Below are 22,792 nucleotides of genomic sequence, written 5' to 3'. Positions count from 1 at the left end.
ATAACACAGGGTCAACGTGCTAAATTCAATCTAGCACGAGGACAATGTGCTAACTCTAGCTTGAACAGGCTCAACAATCTAACCCCTCTGTAACGCCTGGGCAACATGAAAAGTTCACTATTAAAGGGTGATGAAACACTAACAATAACTTACCCTATAACACGGGGTCATTAACAACAACAGACAGTTCACGCTAACACCGTTACAACCTGCCACTTCCACGTAACACAGGGAGAACATGCTAACACAAGCTAACATGCTAATCACATGCAAATGGTCAGGAGGGGAAGCCTGGAACATTAATCTAGACCAGGCCAGATTATTGAAATTAAAAATGAAAGGGGGCCATAGAAGATGAGAAGTAATTATCGCATTTAAGCTATACACCTGATCCTTAAGAACAACACTAAATATGCTTTATACTGTGCAAAAAGAGTGTGTCCATTCACAATTGGTTTATCAAACACAAAATAGGGCAGTCAATTGACTTTCAGCCAACGACTAACACAAAAGGGTTTCAGATACTAGTCTTCAACTCTCCTGATCATTTTCGTCTCGAACAATGGTATTTTTTTCCGAGGCTCTGCACTTTGATGAGACTGGCTTCTGAACCCATTTGATCTTGCTGGCAACTGAAATTGGAGGAGTGCATTCTCAGATGTTTTGTTGTATTACTGCGATAGCCTCGTTTGCAGATTAAACATATGGGCGATGGTCTCACATTATGATGTAGATTGTCACATTTCACTCTTCGGAAATTCTTGCCGATGGAAATGTTTCTGAAACAATGTGATGGACCAGCACTCATCACCCCTCATCAGGCCTCCCCATAGCTTGCTCCTCTTAATGCCACACAATACCGGAATTCCAACTCCCGATATTTTATTTTTTCATTATTTAAATTTCCACATTATGTGTCGTCTGCTTCTAAGGGAAAACTATGCATAAATCAAGGACAATGAAGGCAAAAAAGAATCCCAGTACAAACAATACATGAAAACAAAGGAACAAAGGTGGACGAATGTTGCCATTAAACGGGAAAGAGAACAAAAACAAATGATGAAACGGTCGTGCTGTTCGCTTTGGGTTCACCTTGACACCCGACGCCCCTCCCCCCAAATTAATTACAACATCACCATTACAGCCGGGGATTCTTGTTTGCTTCGACGAACGTTTAGCCCACAAATATCATACCCAGAGAAAAGGGGTTTAATTAAAAGACCAGGGATGAGGTGATCATCAGCAGAAAACCAGTAGAAAATGAAATGGCAGCAAACAGAACAACGCCAGCGCAGACGTTTCTGCAGACGGGACGAGTATCCTGAGAGTTCTTCCGGTGGGGAAAGCCAGAGAGACTGCTACGTTTAAATGAAGCTGGCAAAAAAAAAAAAAATGAATTAAAGAAACATGCTTTCAAACTAAGAAAGACGATTTTGTGTACTTGAGAACATGTTAATATGCTAAAGAGTAACATTACCGGATATGAGATTGTTCATGTTTCATGACATTATGGGCCAATCGCTGTTGCATTACTGTGGTGTGATCCACTACTACTGGATACTACGATTGTGCATGACTGAGCAAAATATATGAAGACATTTATAAATATAGAACTAACTCTTTTCATGCCAACCCTTCTATCTTCTATCTGTCTGTTTTTCTTGGAAACTGTCTGGCCCTATGCGTTTCGAGCTGGTCCGACATCGATTGGCGGCCTGAGACTAAGAAACAGTCTGGTGGAGGTTGGAATGGTTCGATGTGAACTTGTGAAGGTTCACTTCCCCATAAGCTCAGACACAACAACAACAACAACAACAACAACATCAACAAAACCAAGCCACAAATCCTGTGGATTCCTCCAGGTCCCAGAGTTATGAGCGCCCCATCGGGCCATGTTAGTTTACCCTTATCCGTATCGAATGCCTATTCCCAATTTGCAAGTCGTTAGCGACGTCGAATGGATTAAACAAGTCCGCTCAGAGACAGTGGAAGATGGAAACAATGCAGATTCAGTGCAGGCGTTTTCTGCCTTAATCAAGCTCACCTTTAATTAACCTGCCGATTGGATTTCCCTGAGCAGTGTCGGTAATCCTGGCCAAAGTTTTTCCTCTGTTTACTGAGATCAGCTGGCGTCTTTCTGGCGAGCAGATGTCGCCGGTTAATTTGGATTAGCCTTCTCCCTCCCTTTGTATTTCTTTAATTGCGCTTACCCTTTGACCTGTTCCCATTCTGAAGCATAAGGTGATTATGTGATAAGTAACCTAATTTAATTAGGTGGGGCTACCTCTTATAACCATAACGTCATCCACACTGTTTAGAATATGTCCTTTATTAAACTATTTTCCAAAGCGACTTGCAATGAATTCATATACATTTTATTAAGGAGCCTTACTCTGGCGTCACGGACACTGCTGGGTGATGGGAAAACGCCTCACCAACATATTGGGATTTTCCCGGGACTGTCGGCCCCTGACAACCGTTATTAATTCCTTATACTGCAAATGCAGGGGCTTTCATCATTGGGGCATAGGCTCTATCCCCATTGTGTTGCTACATTTGGCAATAGGGAATGTTAAGTTGACGTCACACCGTGTTGATGCATCTAATGATCACGAGAGTTGGACTTCCTCACAAGATGGTGCCCCACATTCTCTGATACCTTCACATTCTCTTCAACGACACAACACACAGAAACATCTTTAAGATTGCCATCTAAAACACCAGAATGAACTTTCAGATTGAATGTAATTTTGATATTTAATAAAAAGAAAAAAAGTTTTCCTTCAATCAAAAATAAATTGTACAACAGCCTCGTCCCTGTCAGAGCCCCCTCTGCTGGAGGGAGGACCCCACGGCCTCTCGAAAGTGGAACGCCCTCCGAGAGCCTCCTTCCATGATGAGAAAATAAAAATAAACCAAAAGCTTCGGGTAATCACCAAGCACCTCCCTCCCCAGAGCCATCTCCTGCCGAGCTGATGACAGCTCGAGGGCGCCGGATACAAATATAAAGGGCCCTGTTTGTCCTTGAGGGAACACCCCCTCCCTTGTCGCTCTCTTTTCAACCCAATGATTTAGTCTTGTCCCCTTCCTTCCCCTTCTCTCTCTCTCTCTCTCTCTCTCTCTCTCTCTCTCTCTCTGTCTCTGTCTCTGTCTCTGTCTCTCTCTCTCGGTCTCTCTCTCTCTGTCTTTGTCTCTCTATCTGTCTCCGTCTCTTTCTCTCGCTGTAATCGGCTCAGAACACACCAGTCGAAGCAAAAGAAAAAAAAGAAAATAAAGACAAAACATGAAAGAAACAAAAACACACAGCCGTCACGGTGTAATGGCTCCGGCAGAGCTGGCCCGGCGAGGGCAGGACAAGGCAGATCCGGGGGTGGGAGGAGGGCGGAGGGGGGGGGGGGGTGGGGGGTGTGTACGGTGGCACGGTACCCAGGCTTTTAAAGACACGGGAAGGGGGACGGCGTCAGCCATTCGTTCCCGGTACTTAGATGGATGCGGGCCCCTCTGTCCCTCCAGTCTGTAGCAGAGGATTTACTGCACAAAATGTGTTTGTGTACACTGTGGGGGAAGACGAGCAGCGGAGAAGCTCTTTGGAGCTCTCAGCCTCGTCTCCCTGTGTGTGATTGTGTGTGTGATTGTGTTTGTGAGTGTGAGTGTGTGTGTGAGTGCGTGTGCGTGCTGCTTCTGGTGTACATGTTTTTCTGTACAAATGCCTGCTCGGTTGCGCTTGTGTCCATGGTATCCCATATATAAATAACGCCTTTCATATGTATGTGTGTGTGTGTGTCTGTGTGTAGAAATCCAAACCGTGTTCCCTTGAATAAACCCGACAAGCACGGTGTTTATTCAGCAGGATGGACTCACAACCAAACAGAGGTCTCACACACAGACCGGTGACTCGACAGCAAAAATGTCAACGGTATTTGCATTTTGATTTACAGCGTGAAAGGTTGGCTTGTTTTCTTGAATACAAACACAGAGTCAATCATTTTGACTGTATCCGAGGTGAACATCAAGCTAGCTGTGGCTACCATGGCAACCCCTGGGTAACGCAAGCTTGGGTTGGGGACTCCGCTTGAGGTCTACTGAAATACAATAATCGGTGTGTATTTGACATTACATTTTTTATAAACTGTTTTTGGTTAAGCACCCTCGTACACAAACAGACTAATGACGAAATAGACGGTTGTGATCCATTGAGCGAAATGAAGAGCTAGAGAGAAAGCTGCAGCCTCTGTCTCTGTCGGTGTCGGTTGTTACTAGGACTGCTACTCCGTGCTGAAATAAAGACATCGGGACTGGAGTGTGAAAGTTAGGGAACCGTGCTGACCCACTGTAACCTCTGTCTGAACGGATAATGATCTGCTGATTCCAACTCTCTCCAAAGGACAGACCCCCGCCCAGAGGGACAAAGCCCACACTCGCACAGAGTTGCCTTGTCACCCCTCTCGCTCTCTCTCTCCCCATGTCTCTCTTACCCTCTCTCCTACTCGGTCGATCTCGCTCTCTCCGTCTCTCTCTCTCCTTCCCTCTCGGCCTCTTGGGAGCTGAAAGCTAAAGCTCAGACCCGTGTCGAACTCGGACCCCTAGAAGGGCGAAGCTTTCGGTTGGTTTCACCTGTATCACTACAATCCTAAATAAACAATTTGACTTAGATTTGTGTTATAATGGAAAACAATGCTCTCCCCTAGGAATCCAAAGGTGTAATTGGTTTGCCATTTATAGCAACAGCGGTCATTATCTTGCCCTTAGCATCAATTCTGACTCAAACCGTTTAGAAGAAACAGTATTCTAAATTAGAAGGCTGTATTCAGCCCTAAACCGAAAAAAGAAGGATAGAGACGACCACATTCCTTTTCACCTGTACTGAACTTGGGGAGTAATAGTGGGCGGAGCCATGACAACATCACAGGCAGACTATATTCGATTAGCATGGGCCTTGTACCAATGGGAATGAAGAACCACTTGGGTCCCGCTGATGTCACGATCCAGCTTATCTAGTCTAGACCAGGATGCCGAGTGTGATCCGGCATGTCCTCTGGTCCCGCCTGCGAACTAGAAAGGCAATTTCCCATCTCTGAACTGCTCTGAGCTGCTTCCATCAGTTAACAGTCCCCTGTGAAAAACAAAGAAACGTACAGATGCAGGGAAGAAGAGGAAGGTGAAGAAGTAGAAGGACAAGGAGAAGTAATAAGGCCTGTGTCGTGTTTTGGTAATTTGAAAATATCCGACGCAATTGACAGAATTGGAAATCCCTAACTGGGAAGACTCTCCCTGCAAGACCCTCTTAAGACAGAGAGGGGAGAGGGGGGGGGGGGGGGGGGGGTATAGCAGAGCAGAAGCCAATCACGACACATTAATTCCCCACTAGGGTATCATTGGCTGCCCGAAGCCTGGTTTAAATCCATCGACCAATGTTAACAATGACCATTAAATAGAAGGGACAGTGCCACTTATATACACTTATATGCACTCTGTAAGGTAAGTGACTATTGGACTGGACTTAAATCCCCTCCCCAAAAAATCCTAAATAAAATAAAGAACTGAAAGCATGATGGCTTGGGTCACCATTCATGTATAATATAAATATTATATTCAAGGTAATTCTGCATATTTAATGTATGCAGCCCCAACACCAAAATGGTAGATTCCCATGAAAATACCCCTTAAAAACCCGAAATGGTAGTGCCAGCACTAACTCGCGGTGAGGGATAATGAGGAGGTACACACTAATTGGCCTTTGTGAACCCAGTTTGTGCACTGATTCATGCACAAACAAAGAAATAAAAATAAAGATACATTCATTTGACTTTATAATGTGTTGATGACCATATAGCAAAGTACCAGTCCTTGCCTTGCAACACGACACTGCGACAACCACGGCAAGGTATGACTAATTTCCAGAAATGAACCAGGCATTAATCGGAAAGTTTACTGCCGTTGCTTAACTTGACAGAGACACAAGCCGTACAGAACCTATAAATGGGGCCTTCTTCTGTCCAGACAAAAATAAAAAATAAAAAGACATGTCAAGTTGTGAACCTACTAACTCGTGTTTTGTAGAAATGGTTTTAATTCTGTAACGGACCACGGAGGTCAGTGGCTCTTTGTTTGGAGGCTTTGTAGTTCAGGTGCTGCGTCGCAGTGGACCTGTTCTTTACGGATCATAAAGATCAATCATGACTTTCATTTTGTAAGGTAGGTTCTACAAAAATACACAAATGAACTTGGATGAACCGATCCATGTTACACATGTCACTGGTTCATTCAAGTTCATTTGTGTATTTTTGTTAGGCGTCCCGCCACCAATATGACCCATATGCATCCCTGATTCGTTACATCCCTAATAAATAGGACTCGTAGGCTTATTGATGGAAAAATACAGTTCTGGTGTTCCCTAATGTGAGTGGGTGTGGAGTCACGGTATGCTGCGCGTATATATGTGTTTGTGTGCGTGTCTGTGAGTGTCTGTTAGTGTGTGTAGTTGTGTTGGAGGCCAGGCAGGGAGGATGCGGCTCATTGGTTCCCAGGCCCAGAGATTGTCCTGTCCAACCAAACGGAGGCAGCAACCCGCAGGTGGATTAGTTCAAGCCGTCAAGGTCTGTCGGCATGGCGACTGTTGAACTGCCAGTCCAGAACGGGAAGGGTTAAAACAACCACAATAAGAGGCGAAAAGAGTTGACAGTATTTTTAACGTCTAATTCTCTCCTCTCGTCCCTATCCCCATTTCTGCTGCTAAATTGGTATATTTTTTTAATGAATGAATGTGACTTTACCCATTTGAATTTGCCTTATATTTAACACACTTGTATATGTGACCTTGTAAAGTGTGTTTGAGTACCTTGAGAAGCATTACATAAATTATTATTCATTATTATTATTAGTGCTGTCAAGTCAACTCAATTGTATTTGTGTAGCACTTAATCACAGTTAGTCTCAAAGGCATTCACAGGCCACATTGTGTGGTACCCCCCCAACCGTACACCCTCTTAATAACATGAAAAGTCCCCCAAAACACAGCGGGAAGAAACCTCCAGCAGGCGGCCATAAGAGGGGTCTCTCCTCCGGGGGATGGATGCACAGAAATGAACACCTGTTGTGTTCATTATTTTGTTTTGCCCAATCATATCTGGGTCTCTCCTGCTGTCAGACTCCAGCTGGGGCCTGGAAAACTGGCTCACGCAGCGGAAAATAACTGCTGAGATACAATCCACTTCCTTGCTCCTTTCTTTCTATAATGGTGGATGAACCATCATCCAACAACACCTATTATTGCCACAACAGACACACACACACACACACACACACACACACACACACACACACACACACACACACACACACACACACACACACACACACACACACACCTCCCCCCCCCCCACACACACACACACACACACACACACACACACAGACATGCACACACACACACACACACACACACACACACACACACACACACACACACACACACACACACACACACACACACACACAACCATGCACACACACACACACACACACACACACACACACACACACACACACACACACACACACACACACACAGACAAGCACACATGCATACACTCAAGCAAACAAACATACAAACACACATACAACTTAGAACAGACATAGACATACACACACTTACGCACATAGACACACTCATGCAAACAAACACACACACACACAACTTCGCACAAGCATGCACACAATTACGCACATACACACAAACACAAACACACAGACACACACACAAACCTTATCACAAACATACACACACCTATGCACATACACACACTTACGCACACGCACAGACACCCACACACACAAACACCACACTTACGTGCATCCATACAAGCAATGAACACTTAAGGTACACTTATAAGTACATAGAAGCATCCCACACCTACTCACTCAAGATTACCCCCTACCCACAATCCCCAACCTCCATCTCTCTGCTCAGAGCTACAAGACACAGCGGTTGTCTCCGTGAGAGTAATTGCGTTCGTGTGAAGTCAAGATGGGCTCAAACAGTGCCGGGTTGGGCGTCCCGGGGGGGGGGGGGAGGGAAACCTCAAAAGCCTCCAGGAGATTTATGGCAGGATCCAGATCAATGACATCACGGCGATGCTTTCAGAACGTGCCTGAGCCCCGCCTCGTCTCTATACAGCCATCAGCCGCTTAATTAAAGAACCATATTTCACCATTAAGTATTTATGCAATGGGCAGTTGTGCTCGTTCCACTGAAAGCCAATTATTAGTAATGGCGCTTAATTGATCACGTGTCGACGGCGAGCACCGACAACGGCTGCTGTGTTTGTCCCCAGTGGTTCTTAATTCCTTTTTTTAAATTGCCGGATGAGGAGAAACAGGGCTTTGCGTCGTCAGCGAGAGGACAGTAGGATATGTTCCCCTGGAGATGGTAAGGAGTGGCAGTGCTGCCGCGGCCTTCAGCGGGCTGTCCTTCAGACACGCACGTGAACCCAAACACATTGATTCATATGCTAGGGAAGGGGATTAGAGCCATATGTGGTTATTTTTTTTGGACTTCTGAGTGTAAAGTCAGAATTATGGGTGGACTACCGATAAGGAACCAAGGTCAGTGAGAGTCAATTTACGATATATACAGGATGGGAACCACACGCTGACCTACGGAAGATATGGTAGAGGATTACGGCCACAGGTGAAATTTTCTTTGAGGTCTGAGTTTAAAGTCAGAATTCTGACTCTAAACTCTGACTCTAAAAAAATAATTATAAATCATGTGGCCCAAATCCTGTACCGTAATATTCTATAAATGGAAACCTTTGTTTTTTTTTCCTATTAACCTCTGTGAATGAGTAGTTTCACCTGAGGACCTCAGGTGCTACCGGTCTGTGGTACAATGAAAAGGAGACAGACTCTACGCTCCCTTTAATGTCACAAGTGAATAGCGATGGAATCTGAATGAAGGCCAAATAAATTCTGTTAAAAGTTTCAAATCACCCAGCACAAACTCATGTTTATTTATGTTCATTGAAAACATGAATATTCACTGTTTGTCTTTTATTTGGCTTTGGTTTTGTTTAATTCCATGCTGCTGTGCGTGGTGGCAAGTGGAATCAAGCAATAGAGGGAGAAAGAGAGAGAGAAATAAATGGAGAGGTAGAGAGACCAAGAGAAAAATAGGGAGGAGACAGAGGGAGTCTGCGATAGAAACAGATCGAGAAATATTGAGAGGGAGGTACAGAAAGTTTGAATAGAGAGAGAGCTAGATGCCTAAGTCCCTGGGCCAGTTCAGCCTTGAGGTAGAGAACTAAGGTAAGTGCCCCAGTGCATGCTGGGATAGCAGGCCTTGGCCAAGATGGTAGCTGCATATCATTTTTTGATCACTACTACACCAAAATAAATACATATTTAAGTATTTTTGGCACATTTTTCCCATATATTCCCTTGCTAGATATTTTTTGTAACCCACATTTGCAAAAACAAAAATGTTCCAAAAGTTACAGTTTTTGTCAATTGCTTGAACTCTATAGACGCATGCTTCCATCAAAGTAGTAGAACTTGAAATTGTTGTTACTATACCTTAAACACATGTAACCATACCTTAAAAAAAAGCGCTGCTTTGCACTTTAGTTGCAATTGTGCAACACACTTTCTCCTTTCTGTAACACACGCTACTGCACACTCCACACTATTTCATACAAAAGACACTTAGTTCAAAAAATGAAATATCAGTGGAGCATTGGGAAAACACATCTATTCAAAATACAAAACACATTGGGTAATTTAAAATACTAAGATACACACCTGAAAACACTTGCTTACAAAATTGAAGACCAGCTACAAAAAGGCCCAAGGGCAATTATGCACGTCCCGGGGCAGCGCGGGGGAAATATATCATTGTGTGCCTCCATAAGCCTTTGAGGGTAACTGCACCATCATGCAAAAATAGGTCCCTACAATACCCAACATATCATCACATTTCTAGATGCACTTCATGATGAGGCTGAACAGGAAAGATCAGAGCAGCCCAGGTTTGTTGTTTCCATCGGGCTGTCTTGGTCCGTAACTGGTATACCAACCATAAACAATTAGAAATCATATACTCGCCATTTCTAAATGCTATAGAAGGTTTTTCTTCGGCTTGAAGATGGCGTGTATATGACCGCCAATGGTCATATACATGTAAGATCAATCCATGGATGGATTCGGCACACAAGGCGAGGATCCATAAGCCCACCCACGCACAATTGCTGTGTTTTTCTGTGTTTACAGTACAGTAGTGTTTTTTTGTTTATTTTTATTTTATTTTTGCTTTAACTGAATTTACTGCACTGCAAAGTATCGTACTGCAATGTCCAGTATTGAGTAATCAATTTTTTGGTTGTTGTGAAAATGTGCCTTCTGTGGAACTGAATTAAAACAGTGAATATGAAAGACTGCAGTGTTTCATACAAAGTAGACTAGTGTGTTGCTGCTGATCTGAAAGTGTATTCATATGATACCTGTGTATCCTTTTGTCATCAGAGTGACATTTTGACAAAGGATTGTTAAGTTTCAATTCATCATAGATGTGAATGGTATGTTTCTCAGTGTTGTGTCTTAATGAGTTCAAGCTTTTGCTCAATGTGTTCAAGCAATTGAAAAAAACCTGTCATATTTTCTTCTGCAGTGCTGAGTAAATACAGCATAATAATAATATGATATCATTATATTAAGCCTCTGCTAATATCTAATTCAATGTACAGTGACATTGCTATACTCCTTATTGTACAATTGGAACAATATCACATACGAACCCCCCCCCTCCCCCCCACACATACACACACAACCCCCATCACACACGCATACATGCACATTATTTCTTAAGTATTGTTATTATTCAAACAAACATAATGCACTGAATGTTGTTGAAAGAGAATTCAATTGAATTTGTTGCTACAGTGGACAATCTTTTTCCCCATATGGCACCATGCTGTTCAGCATCGCAAGCTCACTACCCGATAAGCTCATTACTTGGGAAGCTAACTTGCAGTCTCTTTGCATCATCTATGTTTAAGCAGTTCAAGCCCCAGGATAAAGTGTCGCCGTAGCCATGTCATTAACACCCCTCATGAAGATAGAGACATGAAGAGTTTAGTGGGGAATGCGGCAGGGTTTCTTACAACAGTTGCCAACAGCTTTTTGGTGATAAATGGGTCTTCGGATTTGAGATTGTTTAAAAAAAGAATAATATACACTATACATTATTACATGCGTGTCTTTTGTGTGTGTGTGTCGTGTATGCAATGTGGTGCTTTTGTGTGTATGTGTGTGTTTGTGGACATGTGACTGTGTGTGTATGGTGCGTGTGTGTGTGTGTGTGTGTGGGTGGGTGTTTGTTTGTGTGTGTGTGGTGTGTGTGTGTGTGTGTGTGTGTGTGTTTGTGGGCATGCGAGTGTGTGTGCGTGTGCATGCGCGTGCGCGTGTGTGGTGACCAAATAAATCTTTTACAGATACGTCTTGCCTAGGCGTGTTCATATCGATGGGGGAACGCATTGATTCTGGGTTTTTACACAGCCGTCCTCACAATGGGAATTATGTCTGAGGGATTTCATCGGATTTCAGAGAGGGCTAATCTGTTGTTGGTCCTGGAAAATGTCAATCTGATCCTAAAGCCTCCGCAATTACACAAGCTCGCATTATTTGCATATCAAACAGGGCGGCCATCCCTGCGGCTCTGGGGAGATGTCACTCTGGATGTACCGCATGTAAGTCCAGCATTTATTCACTCTTTGACACACGTCCCGTGTCCAAACTGTGTAGGGACGCATCTCCTGGATGAACTGGGTAAACATGTGGTCGTTATGCAATGGCTCTGCTGTTTGACGAGGGTATTTCAGGATGAAAGCTGAGCCATTCATACACTTTAAGTACTAGTACTGGTACTACTCACTCGTACTGGTACATTTGCATTTAAGTACTGGTACTGGGCCACTTTATATATAATTTATAATGTTTATACCGTTTGATTTGTTTGCCCTATTTGTTCTGTTTGTCCTTATTTCAGCATTTACATTAGCAATAATAGTTTGTATTTCTATTGGATTGTATCTTATCCTTTGTGTCCCACTGCTGCTGGCTTTTGTAGCAAAGGAAATTCCCCTCCGGGGGATTGATAAAGTTGTTATCCATCTATCTATCATTAAAGTGTACCGTGCTACAACCGCATCCCCCACCCACTGCTCCTTCCTCCCGCTGGGAGGAGAAGACCTGTGGTGGGAGTATACATGCAGAGGATGCGCGGCGGTCACGCCCTCCTTCTGTGAGTCTCCATCTAACCGGCCTGTCTAACTCACTTAAGCCTGAGCCAAGAAGCTGGCAATTCTGCCTTCCTATGACCTAACAGTCCATGGAGCCTATAGTTCCTTATATTATGTATGTTCTCTCCCATCAGATCCTTAACAGATAAATATAGCAGCGTACATTCAACATAGTACATATATACCCAACAGGGGTTTACTGGGATTCGCTGAAGCGAATGCTCTTATTTTGAAGGCATTAGTTGACGTGGATTTGCCCGGAACAGCCAGCATTGCTCTTAATTACCAACAGTGGCTAGCAGGCTAATTGGTCAGCAATCTATCAAGTGTTCTAGACATTGTTGTTCAGACAATGGCTCCAGTTAATCATATCATTCTCATAAGAAGATTATGTTAATTGCAATAACAACCTCTCCATTCAATTGCATTGATTGCGGAACACACACACACACACACACACACACACACACACACACACACACACACACACACACACACACACACACACACACACACACACACACACACACACACACACACACACACACACACACACACTCTCACACAATTGCATGGTGGAGAATACTCTTGACCTTAGCCCAGTTGGCAAACGAGAGTGGGAGAGTCTGATATTCATTGTGGATCATATTTGGAAGAGAGAGCTTTCTGTTGTCAATGTCCATACAGCCCTTGTCAGGAAAATACCAATCCTGTCATTAATGTGGTGTGACAGGGTGAAGCTGTGACACACTGAAGTTGTGAAATGGTGACTAATTTCTGCATTAGCACCCATCAAAGAAAAACAGCTTGTTAGTTCTGAGCCTCAGCTGTCACAACGCGTCAGAAACTACTTTTTTTATAGACGAAATACAATATTCACTGATTAAACATGGAAGACATGACTTGTGGTTGGTTTATTAGGTCACTTAATGAAAACATTAAAAAATGCTTAAATTTGTAATGTTTCTATTAAATAGTAATTCGTCGAATTTATTCAGCAAAAGAAAATGATACTCTTTATTTCGAATTGAATCTTTAATACTGCTTCTGCTAAATGTTTTACATAATTATACAAGCTAATCAGATTTTAATCAGATCTTGCCCTTAGTCCAGTTCAACATTAATATCATTGTACTTATCAATAAGAAATTCCAATACAGCGGCGAATGAGAGAAGAAGTTACCAATTAAGAAATATCCACAATCAAGTTTCCCTAAGTGCTTCAAAACCTATAGGAATTATTTGTATTCATAAATCGCAACAGCAACATATGTTGTGCGTGTCTGTGTGTGTGTGCATGTGCAAGGTTGGTGTGTGTAATACATTCCCCAAATGCCGGTTTGTTTTGGGAACCCACACAGCGTATGGAGTGCAGGATTCATTTGCATAGACAAACAACACTCAGCTGTGAGGAAGTATATGAGGAGATAATGACCGCTAAGTTCCACTAGTCCTCTAAACGTAAATACACTTTTTCAGTGAATACATCCATCTTCTGCATGCACTTATTCTCGTGTAATACCGTGCAGCAGAAAAGCCTCCAAGAGCAAGGCATGGATTAAAACGGTCTTCCCTTACAAGGACTATGTGCCACTTGTTTTCGTGCAAATATACACACACACACACACACACAAATGACACATACTACACATGCTACACCCTGGCTGCGTGCAGATATGGGTAGTAATGGACCGTTTTGTGACCGTTAATTACTCTGGTCAAATTAGCGATTACAACATTGTAATCAATTCATAAACGGCGTTGTATCACATCTTTTCTTGAAAGGCCTGACAAAGGAATGATCCGACTCTATTTCCAGAGGTGAATGTGTGGGTTTGTCTTTCTGTTGCCTGTTAAAGTAACAGAGCTGAGCTTTGTTTGTAGCGTCCCCCTCAGATCATAAACTTGAAGACTATTATTTGACTTGTTCATAAATTAATGACAGAAATTGCCCTCTAGTCATTCTAAAAAAGGATAGCTTCATTCTAACTGACTTACAAAAGGTTAACATACGCGAAGCACACTAAAAGTAATTATATATAACTTCTATAAAATAAACAAACAATTATTTACATAAAACCTATACTTGATTTTCTGTTTCGACCTCAAAATTGTGTCAATCATATTCCAACCCCTTTATAATAGATCTGCGTATAGACTTGAGTTATTGACATCAAACCTCTTATAGCTTAATACATTAGAAAATATTTCAATGATGGATTTTTTTTGTTTTGTTTTTTTAAGATTTATTTTTGCATTTTAATGCTTTATCATAGAGTGAGATGGAGAGGAAGGTTTGGGAGATAGAGGGGAGGACATGCAGTAAATGACCACGGGCAGGACTCGAACCCGGGTCGCTGCGTTTGGGACTGAGCCTATATGGTACACGCTCTACGCGGTGAGCCACCGGCACGCACCCATGATGGAGGTTTTCTTGCCAAATAAACCATAAAATGTTGAGTTTTGTTCGGTGGATTTTAATCTATTAACTATTATTTTAACATCTAACGTGTGTTTCAAAAGCATCACTCCGTCTCCTACTAATCTAGTACCTGAAATGAATGAATCATTGTTGGATTTATCTATTTTAAATGAACCGATACAAACACCTAAATCGATTGCTACTAGGTGGGTTACATTCTGGTGAGGGCTCCCGCGTATTTGCTGGTGCTCATAACTTTTTGAAGATTGGCGGAATCAGTGCAGCCGAATAGAGAAGTTCATTTTCGCCTGCTTCACGCCATAATACCTCAAATTATGATGCTAGATAGACACGGTAGCGCCATCATTTTATCCTGATGTGGTGAAAATGGTCCCTTCCCATCACAGCCTCCCTCCCTCTCTCAGACTCCTCCCGTTCCCGGAGGGCTACAACCCGGCATCAACAACAGTGATTTCTGATGTCGGATGAGGTTTTTTTCTTTCTCGTGACGTACCGCCGGGGCTCGGCAGAGGCAAGTTAAACCTTTCAATTTCCGAGAGGTCTCGACCAACCCTGTAATCATTCCCTCATACACCACAACCTTCAGCCAGGGAGAAATGAGTCCCCAGCCAGGTGTGGTCCCCAAAAGGTTTCTCCACTTTGTGTTAAAAAAAAGAGCCATGATTCTGGTGCTAATTACAGCCCCGCAGTTCTGGGGGGGACTGGAGACCGTTGGAGGGTGTGTGGGCATCAACAACAGTGACATTCACCAAATTAGTGTGTGCGTGTGTGTGTGTGTGTGTGTGTGTGTGTGTGTGTGTGTGTGTGTGTGTGTGTGTGTGTGTGTGTGTGTGTGTGTGTGTGTGTGTGTATGTTTGAGTGTGGTTGTGTGTGGTTGTGTGTGTGTGCATGTGTGTGTTTGTGTGTGTGTGTGTGTGTGTGTGTGTGTGTGTGTGTGTGTGTGTGTGTGTGTGTGCGTGTGCGTATGTGCGTATGTGCGTGCTTGCGTGTTTGAGTGTGTGTGCGTGTGTTTGTGTGCTGCCCCTCAGCAACAATCGGTCGCCTTGGGCCATCAATCGACCCTGTTTTTTCGTTGTGGCAACATGACATGTCACGCAGGGATCACTTTCTTGGATTGTCTGGAATGAAAGGCTGTGGTAAAAATCACAGGAAGTGATCGCTGGACCTCTGGGTTAAGCTGTAGGAAGCAATGGTTAAAAGCAGTGTTTTTCCCAACCACTTTTCATCTGTTGTACCGTGCTGTAGTACTGAGAACTGAAAAAAATAGAACCTAAATCCGAGCAGTGTAGTTGAAGTGCCCCTTCATACACACCGGGCCGCGCATGCTTTCCCTGGGACTAACATTAAACTATTATCATTTAGAGGCATCATTATTACGTTTGTAGTGTGTTTTGTGGAAGAGGCTCAGGGGTCTTATTCTACTCCTGCTCTTAAATCAGCATATACTTCTGTTTAACTAAATAATAAAATAGTCATATTTTACATCGTTAAAAGCATTACAAATTAAAAACCAAATCTTTACGAGGACCCCCTGGAACCATGGTGGGATTCACTGGTGAAGAGCCTCCATGGGTCAGAGATGGATGTGTGTAGGAGTATGTGGCTGTTTGTTTGTGAGACGAGAGTAAAGCTCTTAAAAAGCTAGCCATGGGCCTCATTAGGTAAATAATTTAATCAACCGGTGGGGAAAGAAACACAATAATCCAAACAACCTGCTTATGGGCTTTGTAGGTTTTATCATTAATTGTTTTTGTATTAATTTAAATAGATCCATTGTAAGGAACACGTGTCTTTTGGTTTTATTAATTTGTATGATTATAAGAGCAAGATCTGTAATTATTGAGTCCTTTGAGCCTGTTCTCCTCGTGAGTAGCGGTTTAAATATGACTTCCCATTTGCATAGCGGTTCAATGTGAACATAAGGTTAACCATGAGATAATACGAGTCCCTTATGCATGTCCCCAGACCCCTTACTACCCAGGTAATTGTTCTGCTTTTGTGTTTTGGTTAGACTCTTAAATTAACCTCCTATTCTTAGATCCAAATCAACTCATGCATTAGCTGGAGGGTTTTGTGTGTGGTAGTGTGTGTGGTAGTGTGTGTGTGTGTGTGTGTGTGTGTGTGTGTGTGTGTGTGTGTGTGTGTGTGTGTGTGTGTGTGTGTGTGTGTGTGTGTGTGTGAAAACCACACCAAGGTCACAGATTGGACGACAAGGGCAAACACAGGAAAGCGTCGATACCGGGGAGGAAACTGAATGCGTCTGAACCACAGCGCACACGCACATGCGTGCGTACGTACAAACTCACACACATTGTGACACACACACACTGTCACACACGCACACACACCCACATACGCACACACAGTCACACACACTGTCCCACACAAATAGACACACTGTCATAGTCGGCCACACACGCTGACACACACACACTGTCACACACACACACACACACACACCCACACAAACAATGTCGCACACACACACACACAAACTCTGACACACACACTCAATGTCACACATAGACACACACACGCACGCAGACGCCTACCTGCAGTGTCGATGCACTCCTGCTCTGGTCTCGATGATGGAGCATTCCCCGTCGTTCAGACAGAAGGCCAGGTCCTTGTCCTCCACGCACGGCTTGAACACCTCGGAGCGCAGGCCGGGCAGGGTCGGGGCCACGGCTGCACCAGAGAGGGAGAGAGAGCTTTTCATTAGGGTCGGACACTAAAACACAACCCAGCTATACAAGTTATACCTGGTCATTAGGGGAACCCAGCCTGGGAAGTGATAGGGGGAACTCAAAGCAAGAGGGACAGCATTGGCTCAGATGAACAGACCGGCAAGGAAGACAACTTGAGGGCTAGTCGCTCGGACGATGAAAAACATACCCCCTTTATGTATTGAATGTGTGTTTATGGGCTGGGTGCCTTACTTTATTGGAAATGAAGAGAGAAAAGTAGCCTAGCACCCCAGTTTGGAATCAAAGCTGAGTGTGATTGTTAAATGTGGTCATTGTCGGTCACAACGCATAGGAAGCAAAGGCATGAAAGTGCTAAAGCAGGATCTACGGTCTTTATTCAGCCGGTGGGCCACAAAAGGAACAGGGCTGGGCATTACAAAGTTCCATCAAACCTAATAATGACAGATCCTCCACTAGAAAGAGACAAACACTAGGAACACACAATAGAGGAAGAGCTCAGCTGCAAGCTGAACTATTGAGCTGAATTACCTCCAGAGTACATCGAAAACTTATTTAGTCTGAGCTTCTCCTGAGAAGCATTCCCAAGGCGAAACCACTTGGCTGAGAGGTTGTTCACATAATCCACCCACGGGGGCAGCCAATCACACTCATTACACTGAATTAGGGTGGGACCGGCCTCCACCACCTGCAGCCAAGGCTTCCCATCGGCTCCAGATTGTGTCCGTTTACCTTTTATCAGAGCCATGGAATGACGTAGATGCTCAATAGATGGCCAAAAAGATTGATTCTTACGTGTTCTTGTTGCTTCATGAAAGGTCATTGTAAAGAGCTGTAATTTGTGCATCACTTTGCTTATTTAACACAAAAGAGGGATATTTTCTAACAAGTAAACAGAATGCTAATTTTTTTGGAGCATTGCAAACAGACCTGCTTGCCAGTAGACTTTTACATTATATAAGTATGGTATAATGATATAACTGGCTAAAATGAGAAGATAAGATTGAAGGGTTGAAAAGTTAGCCAACATTGTTCTGCTTCAGCATCAAGCAGGCAGAATAGTCTAAAGAAGTAAATCCACCAAGACATAGTCACACAGGCTCAATGGCTCTGAATCCAACAACAACAGCCATGCATATCAAACTCAATGTTCAATGTGTTGCCATGGAAAGGCTCTTGTGGGAAGTCTATTAAATGTACGACCTCCAGTGACAAAGCATTCCACCTACTACAAAAAACATCACATCATCTCAAGGTTCAAAAGGTTCGGCCTAAATTGAGGTGCATTAACCAATGCGCATAACCGAGAACCGGAGTAGATATCAAATTGTACCCAATTTGCTCAGTCTCTGGTAAGCTGGTCTGGTCTATTACAGGAGGATAAAGGGTGACACAGGGGTTTTAGAATTAGCTAAGTCCTACAAGGCTGTGAGGTAACGCTATACGACTTAAACAATTACACACCTCATTTAAGGAAACATGACTAGAATAGCATGAGTAGAATAAGTCATTTACAAGAGTAGTGGTATTAATGTCATAAGAGAAGTAGTTTCACTTCATCCCTCTCGCGCCTGAGCTGACTCAATTACTAAAGAAGCGGCTGTGTAACACAATGAACGGAAATAGGCATTTATATGGCAAAATCAGCACAGAACGCTATTCCCATATTAATATACAATTAACATAACAAAAGAGAACGAAACCCTATAGATCGACATGTACTGGCCTAACCATAACTACAATCGGAAATCAAGCATAATAACCTATCAAGTATGTTATGACCGCTGTGATGTGTAAAGGGAATCTCCTATGATAGTAAAGCCAAACATATGCAGCAGAGATCTATTAAATAATAATAATATAATAATACATTTCATTTAGAGGCGCCTTTCAAGACACCCAAGGTCACCTAAGACACCCAAGGTCACCTCCAACATTCTATTCGTGACATTCTTTTCTATGTCATTCTATTCTAATACAACGTTGCTCCAAAGTTGGATGAAAATGAATGTTAAATTCAGATGGATTTTAGGCTGTCTGGGACGTTGAATCTGGACAGGAGACGGCCGTGACCTACACAAGGTAATTGTGTTTGTTTTTTAGGCACAAGCGTTCAGTAACTCAGAGTTGTAATTCCTAATCTGTATGCACAATAAGCAACGGACGTATTGACCCTATGATTGAAGCTTTCATAAACACAAACATCAATAGTGCTTCAATGTCTCAGTCCATGCTCATTGATCCATCGCGTCCTTGGACTCAGCCACGACCATGGTTTGATTCTATCACGTCGGGCCGCACCGACCGCTCAGAGAATAGAGGCAGGAAGTTTTGCTTCCCTTTCTGAAGACAAGGTTTAAAATCTTCTACGCTAGTGAGCAGAAGCAATCGAAACCGTCACAAAAGACTATCATGACAAACAGCATGAGGTAACGACATGAGGATTTTCAATAGATGCCTTGTGGTTGGGTCAGAGCGAGGGGTAGGCACAGCACTCGATCTCCTCGTCCATTCAACATGCAGACATTTCCAGAACATCTTCATGATAGTAACATTGTGGTTTATTTGTCATCATCTCTCCCATCCATAAAAACAGCCATGCATCTCACAATAGTGTGCAATAGCTTGAAACTCTTCGTCAATGTTCTATTGTAGAAGCGACGATGTGATTGACAACGGTAGGTATCATGTTATCAAGGCTGTAATAGGGTCCATTGCTTCACACCACCTAGGTGACGGCCACGCTCCACCTAGGGGACTCTAACCGGGCTCCTCCGGGACACAGGGTGGGGGTGTTGAACGGCGGTTTATTGTACGGTTAGGCCACGGAGGCGTCGGCGGACGAGGCCATGGCAGGGCCGTCTGGACGGTCTGGCAGAGGCGTGACAGCTGGGCGGCGATTAGGGGTGGGAATCTCTTGGCACCTCACGATTCGATTCGATTCCGATTATGAGGTCAACGATTTGATTCTGAAGAGATTATCGATCGCATGTACACAAAAAAAACAGTTTTTTTTTGTACATTTCCATGCGTGATTTTCAAAAATATATATATATACATCTGGGTTTGCTCAGAGTTTGCTAATCACTTCCTACTTTTGTGATGATCATTAAAGACATCAACAGGTGAATTAACTTTGTGTTATAATGCAGCTTGCATTATATAATGCAGCTTGCATTATTGCATTATATTATTGCAGCAGGCAACATTTTTTTTTGAATTTTTCAGCATCGAGACAGAATCGTTCTAGGGAGAATCGCGATGCATCGAAGAATCGCTTATTTTTCCCACCCCTAGCGGCGATGCTGGCTGGGCCTGGGTTGCTGCGGTGGGCTGGATGCCTGGGCGGGCTGGGGGCAGACGGTTGCCTGTGGCGGTCGTGTGCTGCCTCCCCGTTAGGGATGTGATAAAATAACATTACGGCGATATATCCTCGCCCTTCTTTGTTTGATACGAGAAACGATACACTGGTGCCAAATATTGATATTATATTTTTATATTTTTAAAAGATATATGCATATATATATATATTTTTAAGAATTTATTTAGCATTTTTATGCTTTATTCCTGAAGTTTTACAGTAAATATCGCCCCAAATATCGATATTTAAATAAAAAATATAAAGCACATAAACGAAGGAAACTTGAACGGAAGTTTACTAACCAAAGATTAGTAACTGAAAAACTCAGTTTGGACCATGAATAATGACCAGCACTTTACCTTTTCAAAGTCATTTTGTATTCATCGTTAGACATATATCGTGATGCATCGTTATAGGATTGACTAACAATATATTGATCATTGCATAATCGGTGTAACGGGTTATTATCGGTATGGAGGTTCATGTATTGTGTATCGCATCGTGAGTTACCCTGTGATTCCCACCCCTGGGGAAAGGCCTGGTGTTGGGTGGCAGCTGTCTATCGCTGCTGCTGGGGGCCAGTGCGTCCTCAGACAGCCGTTCTTGGTCCACAGTGCTTTGGAGAGGCCCCACATTGGGCAGCAGTGTAACAAGGTCCTTTGCTACACACCACCTAGGTGGCTGCCTCACTCCACCTAGATGACTTTTAGTGGGCTCCTCTAGAGACAATGACCCAGGGTGGTGGAGTTGATAGCCGGTTTATTGTACAGTTTACAGGTAATGATACATGGGATGGTGCTCCATGCTGCCATGCGGGAGATCTCTCCCTGAGTGTGTGTGGAGATGGCTTGTCTAACCTGTTGCACACTGATTACTCAATGGACAGCCAGTGTGCAGCCTCATTCAGCCCCAGCGTCCAATCAGACCTGGGCAGGTGAGGCAGCTTAAACCAGCCGTCATCTCCACACACTCCAGGATGACATCCTCATGTCACCACCAACTGGCTGCAAAATAGTCATCTCCAATGTCAACCGCCCCACATAAACACACGCAGCACGAATTCTGAATGCACATACAAACAATGCAATAAACCATATTGACGATATTGATATTGATTCATTCCCTATAACATAGCTTTGCCACATTCCGTAGGTAAGGAAAGTTAAAATCTTCTAACTCTGACTGTGACACAATGTCAATTATATTGCCAACTGAATCAAAACTAGATAATAACTAGCCTGAACATCAACAGTGCTGCTGTTTTTAATGGGGCTCTGCTGCGTGTAGTTCCCAATGTTTGGAACTATTGAGGGTCTCAATGATCCTCCATTGCTCTGAAATAATTGGCTTGATGGCGTGAACGAGAATGACACTACTCTCTCTCTCTATGGCTCTGCTATTTTCCACCCCTGTATCTTCAAACCACAGCTGTAGATATGATATTTTTAATACTATGACCATTAGCCAGTAGCCTAAAATCCGCTCTGTCTACTCCACTACTGTGGATTTACTGGCTAGATTATGCTTAATACTGCTAAGCTTGTTCGTTCGTATTTCAGTCTAAGTTATTTTGGTGGATCTAAATTCCCTGAACCCATTGCCCTCCAAGAGTGGGTCCTTTGTGTGTGGCTCTTTCCTGTGGTGTGTTCCTTTACCCAATAACACTTTAGAAGTTGTACTTTCCTGTGTATGAGTGCAAATAGGGTTACGGATTGTCAGGATCTTTCAAATATGGCGCTTTGAGGTTGCCACTGTGATAAAGGATAATAAGAAAGAGAGTACCTCTTTTACTATTTACGCCAATTTATTTGAATAACGGCAGGGGGATTATAAGGGAGCATAACATGGGGCGATGAGCTAGCCAAGGGTAGTGCACAAACACTGAACAGTTTACCTTCAGCAGCTGTGGTACATTATGAAATAAAGACACACATCTCGAGAGGGAAAACTATTTCAGTGCGGAGGTTTGTGGCTTAATCCTCTTGTCCAA

At 43.3% G+C, this 22,792-nt stretch overlaps 1 protein-coding gene across 1 annotated transcript in view; it reads right to left on the bottom strand.

The window, feature by feature from the left end:
- The window catches only part of nrg3b (neuregulin 3b), a 200,913-nt gene that overhangs the window by 63,367 nt on the left and 114,754 nt on the right, over positions 1-22,792 (bottom strand). Inside the window, exon 2 of the mRNA XM_030339965.1 lies at positions 17,289-17,424. Coding sequence (XP_030195825.1) covers positions 17,289-17,424 — 136 coding nt within the window. The remainder of the gene's footprint in view (positions 1-17,288; positions 17,425-22,792) is intronic.

This window comes from Gadus morhua, chromosome 18 (genome assembly GCF_902167405.1).
Source record: "Gadus morhua chromosome 18, gadMor3.0, whole genome shotgun sequence".
Classification (NCBI taxonomy): domain Eukaryota; kingdom Metazoa; phylum Chordata; class Actinopteri; order Gadiformes; family Gadidae; genus Gadus; species Gadus morhua.
The sequence above is the reverse complement of the archived record's forward strand: the minus strand, read 5'-3'. Positions and strand labels throughout refer to the sequence as shown.